Source organism: Lucilia sericata, unplaced genomic scaffold, assembly GCF_015586225.1.
Source record: "Lucilia sericata isolate MDLA Ls3-8-SP2 unplaced genomic scaffold, ASM1558622v1 Contig000283F_arrow, whole genome shotgun sequence".
In the NCBI taxonomy this organism is placed as follows: Eukaryota; Metazoa; Arthropoda; class Insecta; order Diptera; family Calliphoridae; genus Lucilia; species Lucilia sericata.
In genome coordinates, this window is record NW_023994308.1 from 80,712 (window position 1) to 105,956 (window position 25,245).

General features: G+C 32.9%; 1 protein-coding gene across 3 annotated transcripts in view; it reads left to right on the plus strand.

The window, feature by feature from the left end:
• LOC119603214 overlaps positions 1-25,245 on the plus strand; it is a 111,306-nt gene that overhangs the window by 69,789 nt on the left and 16,272 nt on the right. For all 3 annotated transcript variants that reach the window (XM_037955180.1, XM_037955182.1, XM_037955181.1), the window contains exons 9-15: positions 714-1,579; positions 8,321-8,535; positions 8,609-9,008; positions 19,117-19,364; positions 19,539-19,991; positions 21,249-21,449; positions 23,139-23,750. In XM_037955180.1, the coding sequence (XP_037811108.1) occupies positions 714-1,579; positions 8,321-8,535; positions 8,609-9,008; positions 19,117-19,364; positions 19,539-19,991; positions 21,249-21,449; positions 23,139-23,750 (2,995 nt within the window). The remainder of the gene's footprint in view (positions 1-713; positions 1,580-8,320; positions 8,536-8,608; positions 9,009-19,116; positions 19,365-19,538; positions 19,992-21,248; positions 21,450-23,138; positions 23,751-25,245) is intronic.

The following is a 25,245-nucleotide window of genomic DNA, read 5'->3' on the forward strand; positions in this document are numbered from 1 at the left end:
CACCAATGCATATTTCCTAATGAAATCATAATTCTAATATATTATTAAATATTATAACTTTTTTTGCTATAAATTACAACAAAAATAATTAAAATACAAATAACAATAATATTTATATTTATAGTGGAACACAACAAAACTAATATAATATTTTATTATTATTATTTTTTTCTTTCTCTCTATTTCATAACTGCCAACAACTGTTTCAAATAACAAACAAACAAACTACCACACAAACAACAAACAAAACACTAACGATGATTTTCAATTGGAAAAAAACTCAAACACAACTCATTGCAAAACTTGCGGGGGATACAACAAAACAACAAACAAATAAATGAATTTCTAAAAAAAAAATCGCAAAAATACTCGACAACAACAACGACAAACAATATATTTCTGGTCATATGAACACATATGGTGTTCATTATATACGATGTGTTAAACACACACACACACATATACGCACGCATTAAACACACGCAATCATTTACAATAACAACGGAAATGCAAATCTAAAACGGAAATTGAAAATACACCAAAATACTATTAACAAAAACAACTACAATAATCAAAAAACAAAAAAAATAAACACAAACGCATATGCATACACATACACACATACAATTACATTGACCAAATAAATCCTAAAATTGAATGAATGTGAATGAATAAATGTGTGTAATTGTGTTTGTTGGCGCTTACGCATACAGATACGTTTATCTGCAGATAAATTAAGTTTCGACTTGGTGCCCGACGTCCTAAATAATGTCACCCTCTCTACGGTGGTCAATATAAATCGTGCCACCTCTTGGCATTCCGTGGAATTGGACTACAAAGAGGGCGAAATTAAATTCAGCGTAGATTATCAACATCATCGCAGCCAAATGTATGGTTTAACTTTCAACATCGGCGACAAATTGATTATTGGCAGCAGCTTAAAGTCGGCCGCATCTGGTCTGGTCGGCTGTATAAGAGACATTGAAATCAATGGCCATCTCATCGAACCACGTCATGTCGTTAAAACGGAACGTGTGGTGGGTGAAGTGGCATTGGACAATTGCCAGTATATAGATCCCTGTAAACGACCCAATACCTGTGAACATGGTGGCATATGTTTTGTGAAAGATGACCGTGTTACCTGTGACTGCAAACACACCGGTTATATTGGCAAAAATTGTCATTTTACCAAGTATCGCAAAACATGTGAAGAATTAGCTCTGCTTGGCTATACCAAATCAGATGTTTATCTCATCGATATCGATGGCAATGGTGTGTACCCGCCCGCTCATGTCAAGTGTGATTTTCAGAGTTTGGAGAATGCCACTAAAACGATAGTCGAACATAATCTACCCAGTCAAGTGGATGTGCGTTCATCACAAGCGGAAGATTTCAGTTTTAACATACGTTATCGTGAATTTTCACCGGAAATGTTGCAGGAATTAATATCGCATTCGTTGTATTGTACGCAGTACATTAAGTATGATTGCTATAAGGCTCAATTGGAGTTGCATTCGGCTACGTGGTTTACATCGTCATCGAAAAATTACACAGTGGACTTTTTGGGCAATGTTAAGAGGTATGTGTGGGATATGGGAAAAATCTAAATTTATTTCTTTTAGCTGTAGCAATTTATTTGCTTTTGCTGTTATAGACATATTTGAGTTAATGAATTTTTTATTTCTCGTATACTTAACATGAGATTTTTTCTTTTATACAATACTCATACGTACATACGTCCCTGTTAATTGCGTGAAGAAATTGGTGCGTATGATTGCTATGAATTTTTTGTTGCAAAATACTCATACCACCTGTATAAGAAAAAATTGTTGTGGTCATACAGCAGTAGAATCTGGGATACAGGTCATACAGCAGTAGAATCTGGGATAGGGACCATAGCATATCCATGGCCTGTTAATATATATTCTAATATATAGTCGATAGCATAGTCTATAGTCTGGTCTATAGTCTGGTCTATAGTCTGGTCTATAGTCTGGTCTATAGTCTGGTCTATAGTCTGGTCTATAGTCTGGTCTATAGTCTGGTCTATAGTATAGTCTATAGTCTGGTCTATAGTCTGGTCTATAGTCTAGTCTATAGACTAGTCTAGTCTAGTCTATAGTCTAGTCTATAGTCTAGTCTATAGTCTAGTCTATAGTCTAGTCTATAGTCTAGTCTATAGTCTAGTCTATAGTCTAGTCTATAGTCTAGTCTATAGTCTAGTCTATATTCTAGTCTATAGTCTAGTCTATAGTCTAGTCTATAGTCTAGTCTATAGTCTAGTCTATAGTCTAGTCTAGTCTATAGCTAGTCTATAGTCTAGTCTATAGTCTAGTCTATAGTCCTAGTCTATAGTCTAGTCTATAGTCTAGTCTATAGTCTAGTCTATAGTCTAGTCTATAGTCTAGTCTATAGTCTAGTCTATAGTCTAGTCTATAGTCTAGTCCTATAGTCTAGTCTATAGTCTAGTCTATAGTCTAGTCTATAGTCTAGTCTATAGTCTAGTCTATAGTCTAGTCTATAGTCTAGTCTATAGTCTAGTCTATAGTCTAGTCTAGACTAGTCTAGTCTAGTCTATAGTCTAGTCTATAGTCTAGTCTATAGTCTAGTCTATAGTCTAGTCTATAGTCTAGTCTATAGTCTAGTCTATAGTCTAGTCTATAGTCTAGTCTATAGTCTAGTCTATAGTCTAGTCTATAGTCTAGTCTATAGTCTAGTCTATAGTCTAGTCTATAGTCTAGTCTATAGTCTAGTCTATAGTCTAGTCTAGTCTAGTCTATAGTCTAGTCTATAGTCTAGTCTATAGTCTAGTCTATAGTCTAGTCTATAGTCTAGTCTATAGTCTAGTCTATAGTCTAGTCTATAGTCTAGTCTATAGTCTAGTCTATAGTCTAGTCTATAGTCTAGTCTATAGTCTAGTCTATAGTCTAGTCTATAGTCTAGTCTATAGTCTAGTCTATAGTCTAGTCTATAGTCTAGTCTATAGTCTAGTCTATAGTCTAGTCTATAGTCTAGTCTATAGTCTAGTCTATAGTCTAGTCTATAGTCTAGTCTATAGTCTAGTCTATAGTCTAGTCTATAGTCTAGTCTATAGTCTAGTCTATAGTCTAGTCTATAGTCTAGTCTATAGTCTAGTCTATAGTCTAGTCTATAGTCTAGTCTATAGTCTAGTCTATAGTCTAGTCTATAGTCTAGTCTATAGTCTAGTCTATAGTCTAGTCTATAGTCTAGTCTACAGTCTAGTCTACAGTCTAGTCTATAGTCTAGTCTAGTCTAGTCTAGTCTATACTCTACTTTATAGTCAAGTCTATATATATAGTCTGGTATATAGTGAAATCTATAGTCTGTTCCGTTATATTATCTGTTGTCTACGAATCTAATCTTGTATCAACTATTTCCAATCACCCTGTTTCTACTCTAGCCATCTAATTAAACAAATTACCAAAGAATTTCTTAAATATTTCAACAAATTACATTAAACTTATTTCAAAAGGACATCAAAAACATAAATTTAAATCAATTATTTAAGTTTTATTTCGTTTAGTTGTAATTTATTAATGATGTTTTACACAAAACTCAATATGTTCAGATTTTACAATAACTAACACATCTAGAGCTATACACAACTGCACTTATACGTACAAAACTTAACGACTTAAAAAAGTTTAGAAAAACATTTTATTTTGAAATGTTGATGTACGTTCCACACCACTAGAGCATAAACAACGAGATACGAGTACATAAATATCTATGGACCAACCAACAAGAACACATTGTTCAAAGTATTTTAGAAAATATTTTCCAAAAAAAATGAAAATCAAATAAAAAAGAAAGTAACCAAATAAAAAAATGAACAAGAAACTTATTTACGCAAAGAAAACAATAGTGTTTGTATGTGTTTTTTTCGATCTTCTTAATTTTACAAAATAGACTTTATAAAATTGTGTTGTATCATTAATCTTCTGAAATGGACCATAAAAACAAAAAACCCAATATGTTGTAGAAGAATAGGTAAAAAAATGTTAAAGACTTTTTCAATCATGTTCGCCCTGTCTCTCTCTCTTTCTCTTTATTTTAGTTGTTAGTTTTAGTTTATTTTTTTCACTCACTTACTTGCTTTCTTACTTTCCAACTTAGAATTGTGGTCAGGTCATAGGATGTCCTTCGAATGGACATTCTATCTTCCAAGTATGTGGTCAAATACATAGTAAATGTTTGTAAAATTCTTATGAAATTTTTGTACAAGAAAATATGTTTTTGAATATTGAAATCGTAGAGGAGCTAAAAGTGGAAATTAAGAGGGGTAATCAAATTCGGTCAAGTACTCTACAGTTGTTGTTAAGAATGTCAGAAATTTAAAAAGAAAATTAAAAAATTATTTTGGATTTCACTTACCATGCAATGCTTCAGAATAAGTTAGTCGTATCTGAAATTAGAAGAGAAATTTATTTTAAGAAAATATATCAAATAAATGCTGTTGAAATTAAAGTGAATAACACTAGACTATATTACTAATTATAGACTAGACTGTAGACTATAAACTAGGCTGTAGACTATAGTCTGGACTATAGACTAGACTATAGACTAGACTGTAGACTAGACTATAGACTAGACTATAGACTAGACTGTAGACTAGACTATAGACTAGACTGTAGACTAGACTATAGACTAGACTATAGACTAGACTATAGACTAGACTATAGACTAGACTATAGACTAGACTATAGACTAGACTAGACTAGACTAGACTATAGACTAGACTATAGACTAGACTATAGACTAGACTATAGACTAGACTATAGACTAGACTATAGACTAGACTATAGACTAGACTATAGACTAGACTATAGACTAGACTATAGACTAGACTATAGACTAGACTATAGACTAGACTATAGACTAGACTATAGACTAGACTATAGACTAGACTATAGACTAGACTATAGACTAGACTATAGACTAGACTATAGACTAGACTATAGACTAGACTATAGACTAGACTATAGACTAGACTATAGACTAGACTATAGACTAGACTATAGACTAGACTATAGACTAGACTATAGACTAGACTATAGACTAGACTATAGACTAGACTATAGACTAGACTATAGACTAGACTATAGACTAGACTATAGACTAGACTATAGACTAGACTATAGACTAGACTAGACTATAGACTAGACTATAGACTAGACTATAGACTAGACTATAGACTAGACTATAGACTAGACTATAGACTAGACTATAGACTAGACTATAGACTAGACTATAGACTAGACTATAGACTAGACTATAGACTAGACTATAGACTAGACTATAGACTAGACTATAGACTAGACTATAGACTAGACTATAGACTAGACTATACTAGACTATAGACTAGACTATAGACTAGACTATAGACTAGACTATAGACTAGACAATAGACTAGACTATAGACTAGACAATAGACTAGACTATAGACTAGACAATAGACTAGACTATAGACTAGACTATAGAGTAGACTATAGACTAGACTATAGACTAGACTATAGACTAGACTATTGACTAGACTATAGACTAGACTATAGACTAGACTATAGACTAGACTATAGACTAGACTAGACTATAGACTAGACTATAGACTAGACTATAGACTAGACTATAGACTAGACTATTGACTAGACTATAGACTAGACTATAGACTAGACTATAGACTAGACTATAGACTAGACTATAGGCTAGACTATAGACTAGACTATAGACTAGACTATAGACTAGACTATAGACTAGACAATAGACTAGACTATAGACTAGCCGGGACTCAGTATCTGGTCGAATTCTAAATCGATAATAAATATTTGTCTACCCCCAACAACATTGCCGATTGCCTGGTCATTATGTAGCAAATAGGGTATCTCATGTTTTCATCATCAACAGCAAAATATGATGCATCATCAAATATGCGTTTAACGTACACTGCACTCATGTGTGAATAAACATGATTCAACATGGAAACTTTTTAGTTTTCCTTTGTTTTTTTTTTTCATTTTCCATTTTTTTGGTAAATTGCATGAGTATTTGTTCAATAGTATTTGTTTGTAATCAAAAACATTCTTCATTTTTTCAAATTTCCTGTGGACTTTTACTCTAGTTCTCTCTCACATACGCTTTCACTCTTACTCTTAGCTTTCTCATATTGCAGTTTTTAAACCATATTTTAGTAGAAGCAAAAAAACAAATAAAATCTATAGATTTTCCGTTTAGGTTTTTTTTGTTCATAATATTCAAAAACAAGAAAACCACTACTGAGAACGTTTTCTATCAATCTCGTCAAAACTTGAAAAGGATTTTATTCGTATACGAGTATGAATGAACAACAACGAGAAAAAAATATATAAATGTGAAGTTAGAAAAAAAATTGGTTTAAACGAAAACAAATAGAAATCGTTACAAACTCATAAATCGTTTGGTTTGTTATTCAAAAGCACATTAAATTCCACTCAAAATGACCCTTAACGGCATTTTTATTACCACACAAATACATACAAATTTCTACTAGACTTCCATTTGTTCGAATCTTTTTTTTCTATATGTCATTTTAATTTTCTTTTTTATTTCTGTGAGTTGTTGTGGAATGGTTGCTATTGATGATGATGATGACTGTGGTGGTGGGTATCAATGAAACATGCCTTAAATTTAAATCCATGCATCATGTTGCAGCCAATGTGAAATGACGAATATTTTTCGTATAGTTGTAGTTGTGTGTTTGAAGTCATAGAGGGTTTTTAAATATAACTGAGTCTGTTGCAAATTTAGTTGATACACAGAAAGAATTTGTATTAATTTAAAGTTTTTATCAAGGCCACAAATCATTAATAGATGTCTAGTCTATAGTCTAGTCTATAGTCTAGTCTATAGTCTAGTCTATAGTCTAGTCTATAGTCTAGTCTATAGTCTAGTCTATAGTCTAGTCTATAGTCTAGTCTATAGTCTAGTCTATAGTCTAGTCTATAGTCTAGTCTATAGTCTAGTCTATAGTCTAGTCTAAAGTCTAGTCTATAGTCTAGTCTATAGTCTAGTCTATAGTCTAGTCTATAGTCTAGTCTATAGTCTAGTCTATAGTCTAGTCTATAGTCTAGTCTATAGTCTAGTCTATAGTCTAGTCTATAGTCTAGTCTATAGTCTAGTCTATAGTCTAGTCTATAGTCTAGTCTATAGTCTAGTCTATAGTCTAGTCTATAGTCTAGTCTATAGTCTAGTCTATAGTCTAGTCTATAGTCTAGTCTATAGTCTAGTCTATAGTCTAGTCTATAGTCTAGTCTATAGTCTAGTCTATAGTCTAGTCTATAGTCTAGTCTATAGTCTAGTCTATAGTCTAGTCTATAGTCTAGTCTATAGTCTAGTCTATAGTCTAGTCTATAGTCTAGTCTATAGTCTAGTCTATAGTCTAGTCTATAGTCTAGTCTATAGTCTAGTCTATAGTCTAGTCTATAGTCTAGTCTATAGTCTAGTCTATAGTCTAGTCTATAGTCTAGTCTATAGTCTAGTCTATAGTCTAGTCTATAGTCTAGTCTATAGTCTAGTCTATAGTCTAGTCTATAGTCTAGTCTATAGTCTAGTCTAGTCTAGTCTATAGTCTAGTCTATAGTCTAGTCTATAGTCTAGTCTATAGTCTAGTCTATAGTCTAGTCTATAGTCTAGTCTATAGTCTAGTCTATAGTCTAGTCTATAGTCTAGTCTATAGTCTAGTCTATAGTCTAGTCTATAGTCTAGTCTAGTCTATAGTCCGTTATAGTCTAGTCTATAGTCTAGTCTATAGTCTAGTCTATAGTCTAGTCTATAGTCTAGTCTATAGTCTAGTCTATAGTCTAGTCTATAGTCTAGTCTATAGTCTGGTCTATAGTCTAGTCTATAGTCTAGTCTATAGTCTAGTCTATAGTCTAGGCCTATAGGTCTAGTCTATAGTCTAGTCCTATAGTCTAGTCTATATAGTCTAGTCTATAGTCTAGTCTAGAGTCTAGTCTATAGTCTAGTCCTATAGTCTAGTCTATAGTCTAGTCTTAGTCTAAGTCTATAGTCTAGTCTATAGTCTAGTCTATAGTCTAGTCTATAGTCTAGTCTATAGTCTAGTCTATAGTCTAGTCTATAATATTTACAAACAATTTTCGGAGCTTTTAACTTTGTGTCAAACTGGCACACACCCGTAAGTAAGCTTTGAGAAGTTTTGGAATTTATTTTTTTCAGTGTATTTCAAATATTATATTTTTATTTGTTTCCTCTTGCTCATCTATACATTTTGTTTTCTACTTTGTTTTTTTTTTTAATTTTTTTTCAGAGGTGCCTGCCCGTGCTCTGTTAACAAAACATGTGTGGATCCTAATCAATCATGCAATTGTGATGTTAAAGAAAACAAATGGTATTCAGATGAAGGATATTATTCTGAACCACACAGTTTGGGCATAACAAATATGTATTTTCTACAACAGAAAGATTTAGATGAAGAGGCACAGGGTAGAATTACTTTGGGTCCATTGGAATGTGTAGAGACTAGTAAGTTCAAATAACCTTAACTCTTTCTTTACTCCATTTATATTATTTACTATTTCATATAATTTCATTACAGATACCCAACGTTATGTCGTAACCTTTACAACCTCTCAATCATATATTGAAGTGCCTGGCTGGCGTAAGGGTGATATTGCTTTCTCATTTCGTACAACGGGTGAAAAAGCCATATTACTTTTCCAACCACCCATACGACCGTACTATCCCTCATTTATGGTGGCCTTAACCGGTGACTATCAATTGACATTCAATTTTACATTGAGCACGGGTACCGCTCGAGAATTGGTAATTAACTCACATCGCAAGTTAAATGGTGGTGAATGGCATAAAATATGGATTGACTACAATGAGTATCATGTACGTTTTATGATAAATACCGATTATCAAATGGTTGATCTTTTGCCAGAAGAAGAGTTTGGACCATTCGAGGGCAGTATGTATATTGGTGGTGCAACAGCGTAAGTCTATAAAAACACTTTATTTCGCATATATGCATATGTATATATTTAAATTGGTTTGTATGAGTATGAGTAATATCCTGATATAAACTATGGATAAATGTTTACAATGCATATATTATAAAAACAACTACAACTATAACATATACATATACATAAAAAAGTGTGTGTAGGTTTGTATGTATTTATATGTCTGGTGGGTAAGAATATATTTATGGTTGTTTTTTACAATATATGAATTTTTCATAAATACGTAGTTATGTATGTATGTTCAAAGGTTGATAAAAACAAGCACTGAGATATTTATATTAAAACCAAGGCATGCTCAATTTGTTTAAGGACACATAAGGCCATTTACACACGCACACACACACACACATATGAAAAACAATACTTATGTATGTTTAACATGGCCATCCTGGTTTAATATAAATTTGCCTTTTGGTCCTTATGGACTTTTAAATATTTTGTTTTAATAAATTGTTGCTTTATTTAAAATCAATTCATTGATTGTACAAAATACATTTTTATTACAAGGCATAAGATTAAGGAATTATTATTTTTTTAATATTAATACGCAAAATGGAGAATAAATTAATGTTAAATTATTATAAACTAATTAACTATTTAATAAAGGAAAATTAAAGACATTAGGGTTTGTCTTATACAGTATTAAAACTCAGGAAAACAACTCGATTTTTATAAAAAAAATGTAAAATCAGTTTCCAAATCCCTAAAAAATATATGATCTCCTATATTTTCCGACCGATTCTCATGATATTTGACAAAGATTTTGGTTTCAATAAAACTTGTTCTATCGAATTACATGACTATACTGGTATTTTTAAGCCAGTTTTAGGAGTTAAGGTCATTATATGTGAAGGACCTTATATAGGGCACAAGATCAATTATGGACCGATCCTCATAAAACTTCACAGAGAGATTTTAGTTCCTAGTAAACTTCTTTATAACGAATTTCATTGCTATACTGGCATTTTGAAGAAATTTATGCGCGTTTAAGTCATTTTCTGAGAAAGGTAGAGTCAAATATGGACCTATACTCATACAAATTGACAGAGTCATTTTAGGTTCTACAAAACTTATGCTTGACGAAATTTATACCGGTATTCTTAAGCTTTTTATGAATGTTGAAGTTATTTTCTGAGGGGGCTTTATATGGGGGGTAGGGTCAATTATGGACCAATCCCTATAAAATCTGTAGAGACAGTTTAATTCTTATGAAACTTGTTTATATCGAACCTCGTTGCTATATTGATAATTTTAAACAAATTAAGAGCGCTTACGTCATGAAGCGACGTTATATGTTTGGTAGGGTAAATCCACATAAATTTTAGAAAAAACATTTTTTGTTCCTATAATACTGGTTTATGTCATCGCTATACGTAAATTGTTAAGCCAGTTTTGAGCGTTATAGGCATTTTTTAAAGAGGACCATGTACACATAGGGAAAAAGAAATATACACGCCTGGTACCAAATTGACACCAAAGATTTTATAATTTTTCAATAACATACGTTGTCAAAGTATATACATACGTACGACAACACTATGTACGTATATCGTACATAGTTGCGTTGTCAACATTTCAACAATTCGTTGTCGAAATCTAAATTTTATACACATCCGTTGTCTAAATGTTAACAAACGTGGTAAGCTCACTATTGGCAACGGATTGTTTGTCAATAGTGATATTACCACGTTTGTTAATATTTAAACAACGGATGTGTATAAAATTTACATTTCGACAACAAATTGTTGCAACATTGTTGTCAAAATTATGTTATGATTATGATGTTGTTGAAAAATTATAAACAGTTTGGTGTCAATTTGGTACCAGACGTGTATATTTCTTTTTTCCCTCTGTGTATAGGTGGTAGGAACAATTATGAAACGATCCTCGTAAAATGTGACATAGAGTTTGTTAAGTTCCTATAAAACTTGTTCATATCGAATTAAGAACGTTTAAGTCATTTTCTTAAGGATACTTTTTATGGGTAAATTGTGGGCCTATTCTTATAAAATTTTAGAAATGTATTATTAATCCTATAAAACTTGTTAACAGCGAATATATAACAGCTATACATATTTTGGCAAAATTTCAGTTCTATGGCTTACTCCGTTTGGACTCTATCGCGTTTTAAACAGACAGACGGAGGGACATGGTTAGATCGTCTTAGAATATAATGAATATATCAAGCAAAAAATCAATTAATTGAGAAAAAGCCAACATTTTCTTAATGGCAACCCTAAACTTTATAAAAAATGTTAGTTTTTTTTATTTACTTCAAAAAAAAAGTCGTAAAAATTTATGAAGTTGTTGAAATTTCGTGCAAACACTCATGAACATACGGGACTTAAAAAATATTTTTATTACTATTAAATCCATGACACACACACACACACACAAATAATGTCTCTTGCACCTGTCATTTATTTTAATCTCATAATAAATACTCCCGGTAACCACTTGAAAATTAATGTAAAACACTTGTATAATTAATGTTAACAATACGTTACTGTTATACTATAACAGTTGATTTAAATACACATACCAATGTAAAAGTATTCATGAAAAAAGGTGATAAATTAAAAATTGAACAAAAAAAAATAAAACAAAATGAAAATGGGAAAAGTCAATAACAACTGACGTTTCATTTCTTGCATTTTGTTTTTCAGTTTTTTTTTTTTTTTTGTTAAAAATATTTTCCATCATCAAGTTTGTTTGTATTAGTGAGAGAGTATGTGTTTGTGTGTTTATGTATGAATAACTGTATGTTTGTAAGTGAGAGTTTATATAAACATCTGCTGGCTTAAGTGTTCATTAGCGGTATACCCATCTTAAAATTGCAATGAACCGTAAATGAGAACGTCAATCATGGTGAAAAAATGAAAAAAAAATACATAGTTATGTATAAAAGCTGAAAGAAAATTAAACAAAAAAAAATTATGTAATAATATTGCTGATTCAGGAGAATTTTTTCTTAAATACAAATATAATACTTATTTATAAGAAAGGAGCTGTGTAAATTTCATTTATTTTTTTTATTAAACACATATGCATGAAAACTCATTTCAATGCATGTAGAAAGAAGGATTTTTTATATAAAATCGATTAAATCGATCCTTAAATACATCCCATTATATTTTTTTCACCATTTAGCAATATTTTTAAATCAAAACTCGATGAAAAATCTAAAATCAGCTGTAGATCCTTAAATTTTTTAAAATTTCTCACCAAAATATTTCTAGTCGACAAGTGCCACCAGGGTTTATTAACTTCGGCTTCTAAATTACTCTACTTTTAATTGACATTTTAACAACCTCTTGATGCTACAATCATTCCCCGCAGGAAATTGTTAGATCACTATCATCAAAGGGAACTAGTTTAGTCAACACAAAATAGTATTACATCACCAGTAGAAGTTTCGTTTCCATATGACATGAACTTTTCGGAACCCGCAAAATGTTTCTATGGCATCGTATCGATATACTAGGGTATCCGACTCTTGTCAACAATTGTAGTTCTCAAATGAGAACAATATTCTTTCGATCTAATCATTGGTAGGTCCTTATTTTTCTCATGCATAATAATCCAGAATGCTGCTTTAGATTTCTTAAAATCCTCGTTAGACCATAGTCAATGTATAATATTTTTCCGCTCACATTTTATCAGTATTTCAATTGAACTCAGCTTGAATTGTTCATTATCATTACATTCGATTATAATTAATTACTCTTTCCTCCAAAAACTTCCTCCTAAACCAGACATTATTGCACTTTATTACAAAAATTTTAAATTGCATCTAAAAATGTTTGCTACACCTATACACCACCCTCCCAAAAGCATTAGACCCTGCAATTATTATCATTAATATTGTTAAGAAGAAAAAAATACATACTTTCGACCACCCATAAGTCTACCCACCTTCCTTCCAAAAACAAGCCAATTATTGTAAATGGTACTGTATGTTTTAGTGTTTTTGATGTTTAAACATGTTTTGTAGGCAGTACAAGCATTGAGTAGACTCTAGTATAGTTGTCGTCCGGAGATCGTTGTCGATGTCGTCGTCGTTGTCGTAGTAGTTGTAGTAAAAACTTGTAAAACATGGCCACAAAACAACAATGCCATTTTAGTATTTTTGCGGCATTTTAATGATTCAACATGAATCAATGAATTCTTGAATTTGTATGCCACACAACAGCAACAACAATAAAAATAGTATTTAAAACAAAAAAATCACACACACACATATTAAAACGTATCAGAAAAGAGCATAATTGTCACCGGGAGGTAATGCAGAGTTTGACTCATGCAATGGATAAGGAAATGTGGTATTTATAATTTGAAATTTCTACAAGAAAAACCAAAAAATATTTACAAAAGTCTATAGTTGTATTACGATAGCAACAACAGTTTTCGAAAATAGTAAAAATAGGGTGTATAACTTTAAAATGCTATTTTTTTTGGAAATACATTTATTAAAAGTAAAGACCATTGCTATATGTTGCCCATCTTTCTGGCAACATATAGACCCCTCGACAATGAAGAAAGTGAGACCAAGATCGAATTTCGGATACCCTGTTCTGAAGTGAGGCGTATCCCAGAGAGAGATAGCGCTCTTTATCTCTTAAGGCCAAGAGATATACTTTATTAAATATCAAGGATATCACCATGTTCAGAATTGAAGCCTTTTCCGGAACGTTCTGCATCGATCAAAACAAATACATAGTAATTGATCGGTGCAAGGTCTGGACTATAAGGCGTGTGAGGCAAAACTTCTCAACCAAATAGATTTTTCAAGCGTCCGAGCATTGTCATGATCGAATACTACGCTGTCATATCTGACTATATATCCTGGATATTATTCGGTTAACGTTTGTTAAAACGGATAATTTGTCCCTGTGGTTGTCTGACCAGATTTCACCAAACCATAATAGGTTCCTAAGTAATTTTTGTCTTCCGTGTTGAAATCACTACTTGTAAACCGCACTTGTGGTGGCACTTTGTTGGTATAAAATTTGACCATAAATGGTCCACCACTCGCTCCGAGTGATTTCAGTGAAGAACCTACTAGGACTATTTACATTTGCTGGAATACTAGCTAGGAGAAGACAATTACTAGCCAGATCTATGGAAATTGGTTCCCACAAACCACAACAATGCACCAGTTGTATCACTATAACTAGGACACGACATCCGAGACGAACCAACAAAAATCCAACACTGTCATGATCGACAGTGCCAAGTGATCATGCACACGCCGACAAAGAGAAGACAATTGCTAGCCAGATCTATGAAAATTGGTTCCCACAAACCGCAACAATGCACCAGTTGTATCACTATAACTCGGACATGACATCCGAGACGAACAAACAAAAATCCAACACTGTCATGATCGAACCGTAGTATACCTATCCTCCATACATATTTCTCAACCTTTTGAATCCCGCGCAACCACAAGATAGTATAACAAAGGATGTAGAAAACGAACCCAATGATTACCCCAATAGCAAAAGGTAAAACTCAATCACAATCGTGTAATGTATCACAATATGTTTCTGGGTGTTCCCTAGCCCATAGTTGCATTGTCAAAATACCCAGTGACAACTGTGGAATTGGCAACAGCAGTAAATGGAGAATACAGACTTTTATAGCATTTGCAAATAGCAGTCCTTTAACCAATATTCTCTCCCCCTGATTTTGAGTTTAAAACACAGACACTACGTGGACCCTGAAAGGATCTCAACCAATGACCAGCCAGCACAAGTCCTGCTGCCAACTCCCCAGATTTTGAGTTTAAAACACAGACACTATGTGGACCCTGAAAGGATCTCAACCAATGATCAGCCAGCACAAGGCCTGCTGCCAACAGTTCCTCGTAGTGCCAGATTATGTGTTTCTCTGGTTCGACCACAGATCAAATCATTCCAAGGAAAGGCCGAGGTTAAATTTGACACCACCAGTTTATAGTACAGGCTAACTAGATTGCAATAACACCATGATCATAAGTTCTTCAAGGTAACATGCTCCGGAAGATGCGAATCTTGCATTTTTGAGTATATAAACCGTGAGTTAAAAAGTAATCGTAACGAAATTTAATTTTTAGCAGAACTGAAGATTTTTAATGATTTTGTCATGGCAATATTAGACTTTATGTTCCAAATTTGAGATTTTCTTGTATATTAAGGTCTTATCATTTTGAGCTTAAAATTCAGATTACGTATAATGTTACCACAGTTTTACAAGTCACTGTACAAATAATGCAATAGCAATTTTCCTCTGTCTAAATGCAAGTGTCTGTGCAAGAGCTTCTTTTATTTTATGTATTTGAATGCATTTTTATGTTAGTGTCTGATTTTCATTCTCCCTCACTGCCCCTTCCTATCTTACTCTTGCTTGTAGCTGTTGGTATGTGTAAATTTAACACAGACAGAGTATAAAAGTGCTTAATTGCTTGTGATGGCATTGAATAAATTTTTAATTGTTTAACACTTTACATGTTTACAGCCCCTAATAGGATTTTCACAGTAACGGTCATGTATATATTTGTGTAAATTTTAAACTCTTAGCACAATAAAAAGCCAAACGTACAGAAATATCAGCAGCAACAGCAACAACAACAAGACAATTTTGGTATAAAAATAGAAAATTATAGAAAAAAAACTTAAATGTATGTACTAGCATGTATGTTGTCGCTACACTTTTGTAGGTTCCTAGTTGTTTTTTTTTCTAGGATATTTACGGCAAAAATAGAATGTTTTTTGTTCCTGTAACAAATTAAAACAAATTTTATTCACACAATATACCACTACATAAACAACTAAACACATGCATACATCTATGTATGTATGTACAATTTATGTATTTATTCGTATGTATGCGGCTTAATTTCTATCACAACACATGCAACATTTATGTCAAACTGTTTTTAGGTATGTCACCACTTTACATTCACACGCACATGTTGTGATGCATTCATGCATCCTTTCAAACACCATTACAAATACACATACATACAAACAGTGTATATTGCATACACATTTTGAATTCACATATTCACCAACTCTTTCACTAGCTTTCTCCCTAACATACACTCACACTTAGGCAATTTAAATGTGTTTTGACGGAAATGTAACTGATGGTGAGTATGACACCATACAATGCAGAAATTTTCTAACTTTCAGTGAGTGAGCTCTTTAAAGTATTAATTTATTTTTGCAAATTAATTTATTCCTAATGAAATAAATTGTTCAATTAAACAATTCATTAGATAAAAACAAGTGGAATTTAAAATATGTTACAATTATAAAAATAGTCGTTTAAAAGTAAAGAATTTAACAAATTATGTTAAGCTAACAACAACAAGCTGAGTTAGTTAAAAACATAGTAATTGAACCCCCAACCCTTTAATTTCAAAATCCAGGCAAATCAAAAACCTTTTCTAAAACTAACCCCAATTAATAATTTCTGGATCATCCTTCCTTGCATTGAGGTGGATTTAAACTTTTTTACCTTGTTGCTACAATTTTCTAAATGCGTTTTTAAAAGAATTTTTTGTTAGCCTTAAATGACAATACCCTACAGAAGTCAGTTACATATTATTAGATATTCCAACTTAACTCCAAATCGCAAAACAATTAAAAGGAAGAAAAATAAATAACTTCCCTTCAATTCTATATTTAAAGAGTTGCCGAATAACAAATTATCTTGTTATGGTGAATTTAATATTTATAGTCCATAGATCATATTGAGTGTATAACTTAAAAACCCGAAATTTAAACATAAAAACAAGTTTATTCAAATCTTTCGCCATTTTTAGCCATGACAATTCCCATCTTTCTGGCCTCATATGTTTTTGGTCCCAAAAGAATTGCTCATCATAGAAAGGCAAGAACGAATCAAGCCGAATACCCTGTTCTGAAGTAAATCATATGCAAGAGCGAGCGTTCTATATGATCAATACGAATAGTAATAGGACCGGATAGAGTCTGGACTGTAAGGCATGCGAATCAAAACTTCTCTACCACTTCTTTAAACTTAAATAGTTTTTAGCTAGTATTGCAATATGTGGCCCAGCGTTGTCATAATGGATTATTAAGTATGCATATATGTCTATATATTCTGCGCGTTTTTCGCCCTATGTTCATTTACATTCGGTACAGGTTCCCTGTGATGGTCTTTCCAGATTTCATGAGTAGATCTCAATGATATTTTTTGGCTAACCTGGGCGATGTTTGTCTTCGTATCTACAATGAAATATAGACAGACGCCTGGTGCCAAATTGACACCAAAATGTTTATAATTTTTCAGTAACATCCGTTGTCAAAGTATATACATACGTACGACAACACTATGTAATGTTGACAACGTTGCAACAATTCGTTGTCGAAATCTAAATTTTATACACATCCGTTGTCTAAATGTTAACAAACGTGGTAAGTTCAATATTGGCAACGGATTGTTTCAATGTTGTCGTACTTATGTATATACTTTGACAACTGATGTTATTAAAAAATTATAAACAGTTTGGTTTCAATTTGGTACCAGGCGTGTATATTTCTTTTTCCGTCTGCGTACATTCAATAATTTGAAATTTCCCGCATATGAGGTTAGGAAAACGAAAGGTCGAATTATTTGGGTCAATAAGATGATCACTGAAAGCGGATACTGCCTCGACTCAACCATAGGATATTGCATGTCCATGTTCTACTTTGATAATGATTGTAGGCAGAAGCCGGGTTTTCCAACTCGTGCCAAGACAAAATATACCGGCACCCGGAGCAGTTCTTAATTCGAATGCTTGGCTATCTCGACAAAAGATGAGCTAAAATCAAACCATCTTGAGCTTTGAACGATCGAATCTATTTTGATAATTTCCATGCATGTAGGCGGGAGCCGGGTTTTCCAGCTCTTCGTATCAACATCGCTACTTCTAACCTTATAAACCATCTCTTGCATGTTGAAACCGATGAAACACATTCACAGTAAGCTTCATTAAGCAATCGGCGGCAAGACGGTAAAGTAAAACTTCCCACATATGAAGTTATGGACACGAAAGATCGAATTATTTGGATCAAGAAGATGATCCCGTTTTGTTAGGATATTGTATGTCCACGTTTAGCACAAAATCAAACCATCTTGAGCTTTGAACGATCGAATCTACTTTGATAACGCATGTAGACGAACTTATTAGCAGGCTGAAGAGTTAGCTTCTAAGATTCTGCAATCACGTTAATCGAAATCGAACAACTTATCACGGATTGACTAAAAACTTTTCGGGGAAAGAATGCAAATTACAATCATTGTGTCATAGCCAACATATAAACTTCGTGCACAAGTAATTAGTGTTCCCTGACGTTACAAAATCTATTTTTTAAGATCATGTCAGGTCGTTAGATGTCGCCCTTGCCTTAAATTAGTATCATGTTTCTATACTCTGCTACATATCCAAGAAAGTAGAGTATTTCGCAGTTAAACTAGATCAAATTTTGTTTTCACTTCTTCTCTTTAGTTTGTTTACAAGCAAACATATTTAGTTTTGCTATTCTTTTCTCTATTCTTCAACAAACACTCTCATACAATTACACACATAAACATACATTTGCACATGCATAAACTTTAATACATACAGTATACACTCACACATTTTCATATAAAAAATGTATGCTAATGACTTAATAGGATGTTGGTGACTTTGTCAGCGCATTCTGGGTTGACGGAATTAGTACGTGTGAGTGAACGTTAGTGTATTTTGTGTACGTAGTATACATATGTATTGTATGAATACATTTACTATGTACTTTTGCACAAGTATTTATGTGAGATAGTAAAAGTGTTGACATCAATTTACAGCGAGTGTTTGTGAGTGAATACTTAATGTTGCATTTAATTCAATTTTCATTCAAATTGGTTTAAATATTTTTTTTTCCTTCTTTTTATTCGCTTTATATCTTTTTTGTTTGTAAATATTTCAATATACAAAAATGAAAATACTCATACAAATTAACAATCTTTTAAATAAAGCATTTAAGTATTTGTATTTTATTCTTTTATTTCATTACGATTTTATATATTTTCATTTATGTAGCGAACTCTTAAAGAAATTATCGGTAAAAGCTGGTTTAATTGGTTGTTTCCGTGGCCTAGTGGTAAATGGCGAAATACTCGATATCTACAGTTATATGTCAGTACATTTATCAGAAATTATTAAGGATTGTAAACCATCGTGTGTGCCGAATCCTTGTAAAAATGGTGCCGAATGTAAGGAACTGTGGAGTACATTTAAGTGTGTATGCAATAATTCCTGGGCGCATATTGGTGAATTCTGTGAAACTAGTAAGTACACACTGGTAATGCTATTAAATCGGTAAAGCGCATTGATTTTCAACACACATATATTCATACTTATATGTATATATACTTTATTCTGTTCTACAAGTGAGCAATTAAAGTAGGAAAGAAAAAGTTAACACTTATCTGGATATTTTTCTTATTTATTTCTTGCCACAGATATTAATGAAAAGGCTCTTACTTTCATTAATCGCGATTCATTTTTGATGCGTAATTACTTGAGTGCCACTGCACAGCCCACCGCGTTAATGGGCTTTGTTGAGGATGAACGTGAAATGCTGAAGGGCATACTACTCTACGATATACTTATTAATCTGCGAACTTACGATACAAACTCTTTAGTTCTCTACGCCAATGATCATTATAATAATTTTGTTCATTTGTACATCAATGATGGACGCGAAATTGTCTTTTTATATAATTATGGCGATGAAATTGTCAATCTGACAGTGGTCGATGATAGTGTCAGCACTTTGAAGAGCATACAGATTGCAATTATACGTGAGGAACAACAGACGCGTATGCATGTGAATGAGCAGAGTGTCAGCGTTGAACGTGGCACATTGCTGTTGGATGAATATGCAAATAAACCATGGACAAATCCAGATAAAGGTAATAGTGTTTTTTTTTTTTTTTCATTTGTTAATAAGTTAAATTAAAGATTATTTAAATAAATAATTGAAGAAATGCATAAAGAAGTTGCTTGATACTTTTTAAATTTACTTTGTGATCCTTTATATGTAATTTTAAAGCAGTGGTGCTCAAACACATACTACCATAGACTACCATAGTTTTATTTGTGTTGGTAAAGCAGCAGAGAACAGAATTCAATTCAAAATAAAAGTATACTAATAAAATGACTACAAACTATAAAGTATATGCTAACTGTCAAATATTTATTATGGATTTTGACAGCCAGCGTATAGCAACGTCTATATATAAAAAACTATCAACTGTTCTCTCATGTTCTCCTACATTCATTCGGCTTTCTCAACATTTTGTTGTTGTATTTCTGTGTGTATTTTAAAAACACACACAGACCTTGCTTTGACAAGTGCTGATCAGCAACTGATTTGATTTTGTTTTTCAAGTTGAGAGCAAACCAACTGATATTGCTCATTATAAAAAGAAGAAGAATTAAACCTGTAGTGTATGTGTATCAACTTAGCGTCAGCAGAATTTTCTTACCCTATCACGCGTGGTATGACACGGCCATATTGAGCTTCTCTGTTTTAAAGCCAAAAGGGCGTTGTTTTGCAATTAGTCACTTAAACTCTTACATAAATTCCTATACATGTTGCAACATTTACGACCGCAAAGTTTAAATCATAAAGTATAAAGATGTATAATCTTTACGAAATCTTTAACTAATTGGCTTTTCTAGATGTCCTTCGCACTATGCACTCTAAGCACACTTTCTTTAATTGGAAAATACCTCTTTATCACAATTTTAAGCCACAAATACGTTGCAGTATTCAACACATCTATGAGCACTTTATCAAAGTGATTTCAATTACATAAACCTCAAATACAGTTAAGTACAACAACCGATATAATTTCCTTTTAATTCTCTGTCCAACGCCATTAATTATGTATTAGACAGACAAACAGGAAGGAAGTGCATAAGAGAAAGAGAGGGAGGGAGGTAGAAAGAGACTAACATTTCTACGCAAAACACCATAAATGATATTTTAAATGGCATTACGTTTGACTCATTCTTTAGAAATTCTTGAATACTTGAATTTTATCATGTAACATGCAAGCTAGCAACATACAAGTTTAAATAGTATTCTTAAAAGCTCTAGTATCTGCAGATGATTGCGTTTTAAAAAATGTTTATTAATTCAATGATTTTTCGTTCTCTTACAGAGGTTTTGTCACCACATCGTCCACCCGCACCACCAACTGAATATTTTCAATTCAATATTGGCGGTTATGATCCAGCAAATTTATTGCGTACAAATCCTGATGCACCAGCTCTAGAAGGTTATATTGGTTGTGTACGTGGCTTAAAAATTGGTTCAAATCTTATTGATTTAGCTGACATTAATGAAAGGAATATTGCACCAAGTAAGTAAGATGCATGCAAGTATACCACGGGTATGTGGAAACGTGTGGGTTTTGCGTATGAGATGAGATTCTACAAATTATTGTTAAAGAAAATTCAATACAGCCACAATAGTATCAGCAGCAGGCAGCAGGCAGCAGTAGTTGTAGCTGTAAGAGTAACAAATATGAACACAAACTCCTACTCGTACACTCGAATGCATGTTGACATTATGAATTTATTATCCTTTACAATATTTGTTTGTAATTTCCTTTATGGTTACCCCAAAGTGTTTGAAAGAGGAACATGCTTACAATACGGATACACACGTAAGAAAATAAATACATATGCATTATGTAGGGAAGTATTTGAGTGTATGTAATTGTATGCATATGTTTTGTGTATGGACTCCTTCGGTATTAAAGATGTGTCTCACAAAAGAGCAGTGTTTGTTTTCTTGGGAGAGCTCAAGAGTTATTTCTTCATTCCCGTGCTAAACGCCAACTGGTCCAAATTGGTGTTTAACACGGGAATCTAATTTCTTCGGACTTTTCTGGTTAATTGTTAAAGATGGTAGAAAAAAGGTAGTAATTGCTGTATTGCTACCTCTGGATTGCTAGAGAGAGAGGGGTTTTATTATAGTTCAAAGTCTATAATTTATACCTCACAATATTTTTCACCACAATTGTTCTATTTATGTACTTATGTTGGAAGTTAACATTGTGCATATTTGCATTGAAACCATAATGGCAAAACCACAGTCCTTATACAAGGACCGTGCGAATTCTTATAAGGAATAATTTAAAAACAGTATATTGAAATCTATATAAAGATCAAGGTTGAATGAAGGATATATAACACATCAGAACAGAAAAAATACACCTAGGCTACTATCGAGACTGTTGTTGGAAAGTCCTTATATAGTGATCTATGTATCTATGTTAAGAAACTCAGTTTCCTGAATGTAGTTCCGTAGATTGTTTCAATTCCATTGTTACCGAATAATAACACTCCCAAGATATTTGGATCAGATATCAACGAATGCCTAGTAATAACAATGAAAGTGTTCCAGTGTTTTCACTGTCATTTCTGTAAGGCCTACATTTGTCTGAATCTCTTTGGAAAATTTTGTATAGTTGTTCCCGTATCCACATCTTACTAACATCGAACTTATTCATTTTGAGGAGCTTTCTTGTCCTCTTCACATTAGCGTCACCACATAGGATTTAGAATTCTAGTTTCTGGGTTTTTTATATAAATATCAAAAAAAAAAATCGATTTTTTTTTTAATATTGCCCATTCCTGTCTCAGTTCCAAAATATACACTTGGTCAACCACATGCATAAGAAGTAGCAAGTAAAATTAACAAATGTTAATCGGATAAAAATGGCAATATACCCAAGAGCATTTCTTTGAACTTTGATTCGAAATGCCACCACCCACTGTCATAAGTAATTTTTGAATATTTTTGTAAATTGAATTTTCCAGCAAGGAAATCCTAAATAAACTATTTATTCGTAAAGGCAACTACGGATAAAGTAAATATTTCGAAAAAAAAAGAAACAACATTTTCCATAACAAGTCTGAAAGGAAGCATGTGGCGTTAAGGAAATATTAGCAAGTACTATTATGCTAACATATTATTAAATTTATAAAAAAATAATTTTGTTCTTCTATTAAATTTAAGCAAAAAATCTATTTCCACATTTCAGATATTGATGGCGTTTTACCCAATTGCCAAATTAAATGTGATGCTGAACCGTGTAAAAATGGTGGCATTTGTCGAGAGAATTTCGCCAAACAAGAATCAACTTGCGATTGTGAACATACCAGTTTCTTGGGAGAATTTTGTATGGAAGAAAAGGGTGCTGATTTCAGTGGTGAATCAACGTTGCAGCGCAAATTTGAATTGGCGGGTAAAGTGGATTATGTACGGCTTCAATTGGCCTTCTCTTCGCTGGACTTAAGGCGAGCCAACCGTGTTATGCTTTTGCTTCAAACAGCCGCCGATCGCAGTTATTATCTTATGATTGCCATTACCGCTGATGGTTATCTACTGTTCGAAGAAGATCGTGAGGGCCCAGCTGTAGGTGCCCGTATCGATAGAAATTTCATAAATAATGCCCGTCACTCCATCTACTATCAGCGTAACTTTACTGATGCAACACTTTATATTGACCGCGAACAAGTGCCTTTGGCGGCAATTAGTGCAAGAGCTTTAACACCATCAGCTGAAATGAGTGCTAATCGTGTGCAAATCGGTGGCATTAATACTACAGATTCACGGTTTGCTGTGTTTAAAAGTTATAGCGGTTGTTTGTCGAGTGAGTATATGAGTACATGAAAAAAGATTGAAGGGGAACATTTTTGTATAGATTTCATTTATATATTACAATGCATTTGACTAAGTACAGCTTTCAAGATAATATGGAAATATTCGATCCAGGAATTGAACTAAAACTGTACTGTAACTGAACTAGAACTGAACTAGAACTGAACTAGAACTGAACTAGAACTGAACTAGAACTGAACTAGAACTGAACTAGAACTGAACTAGAACTGAACTAGAACTGAACTAGAACTGAACTAGAACTGAACTAGAACTGAACTAGAACTGAACTAGAACTGAACTAGAACTGAACTAGAACTGAACTAGAACTGAACTAGAACTGAACTAGAACTGAACTAGAACTGAACTAGACGAACTAGAACTGAACTAGAACTGAACTAGAACTGAACTAGAACTGAACTAGAACTGAACTAGAACTGAACTAGAACTGAACTAGAACTGAACTAGAACTGAACTAGAACTGAACTAGAACTGAACTAGAACTGAACTAGAACTGAACTAGAACTGAACTAGAACTGAACTAGAACTGAACTAGAACTGAACTAGAACTGAACTAGAGAACTGAACTAGAACTGAACTAGAACCTGAACTAGAACTGAACTAGAACTGAACTAGACTAACTGAACTAGAAACTGAACTAGAACTGAACTAGAACTGAACTAGAACTAGAACTGAACTAGAACTGAACTAGAACTGAACTAGAACTGAACTAGAAATGAACTAGAACTAACTAGAACTGAACTAGAACTGAACTGAACTGAACTAGAACTGAACTAGAACTGAACTAGAACTGAACTAGAACTGAACTAGAACGAACTAGAAACTAACTAGAACTGAACTGAACTGAACTAGAACTGAACTAGAACTGAACTAGAACTGAACTAGAACTGAAACTAGAACTGAACTAGAACTGAACTAGAACTGAACTAGAACTGAACTAGAACTGAACTAGAACTGAACTAGAACTGAACTAACTGAACTAGGAACTGAACTAGAACTGCACTAGAAGTGAACTAGAACTGAACTAGAACTGAACTAGAACTGAACTAGAACTGACACTAGAACTGAACTCGAACTGAACTAGAAAACTGAACTCGAACTGAACTAGACTGAAACTAGAAACTGAACTAGAACTGAACTAGAACTGAACTAGAACTGAACTAGAACTGAACTAGAACTGAACTAGAACTAAACTAGAACTGAACTAGAACTGAACTAGAAATCTGAACTGAACTAGAAACTGAACTTAAATGAACTAAACTGAACTAGAACTGAAATAGAACTTCAACTAGAACTGAACTAGAACTGAATTAGAACTGAACTAGAACTGAACTAGAACTAAACTAGAACTAAACTAGGACTGAACTGAACTAGAACTGAACTAGAACTGAACTGGATCTTTGATATCCCATATTCTATTATCCTGTAGTATATTATTACATACATATATGTCTACATCAGTAGCAATG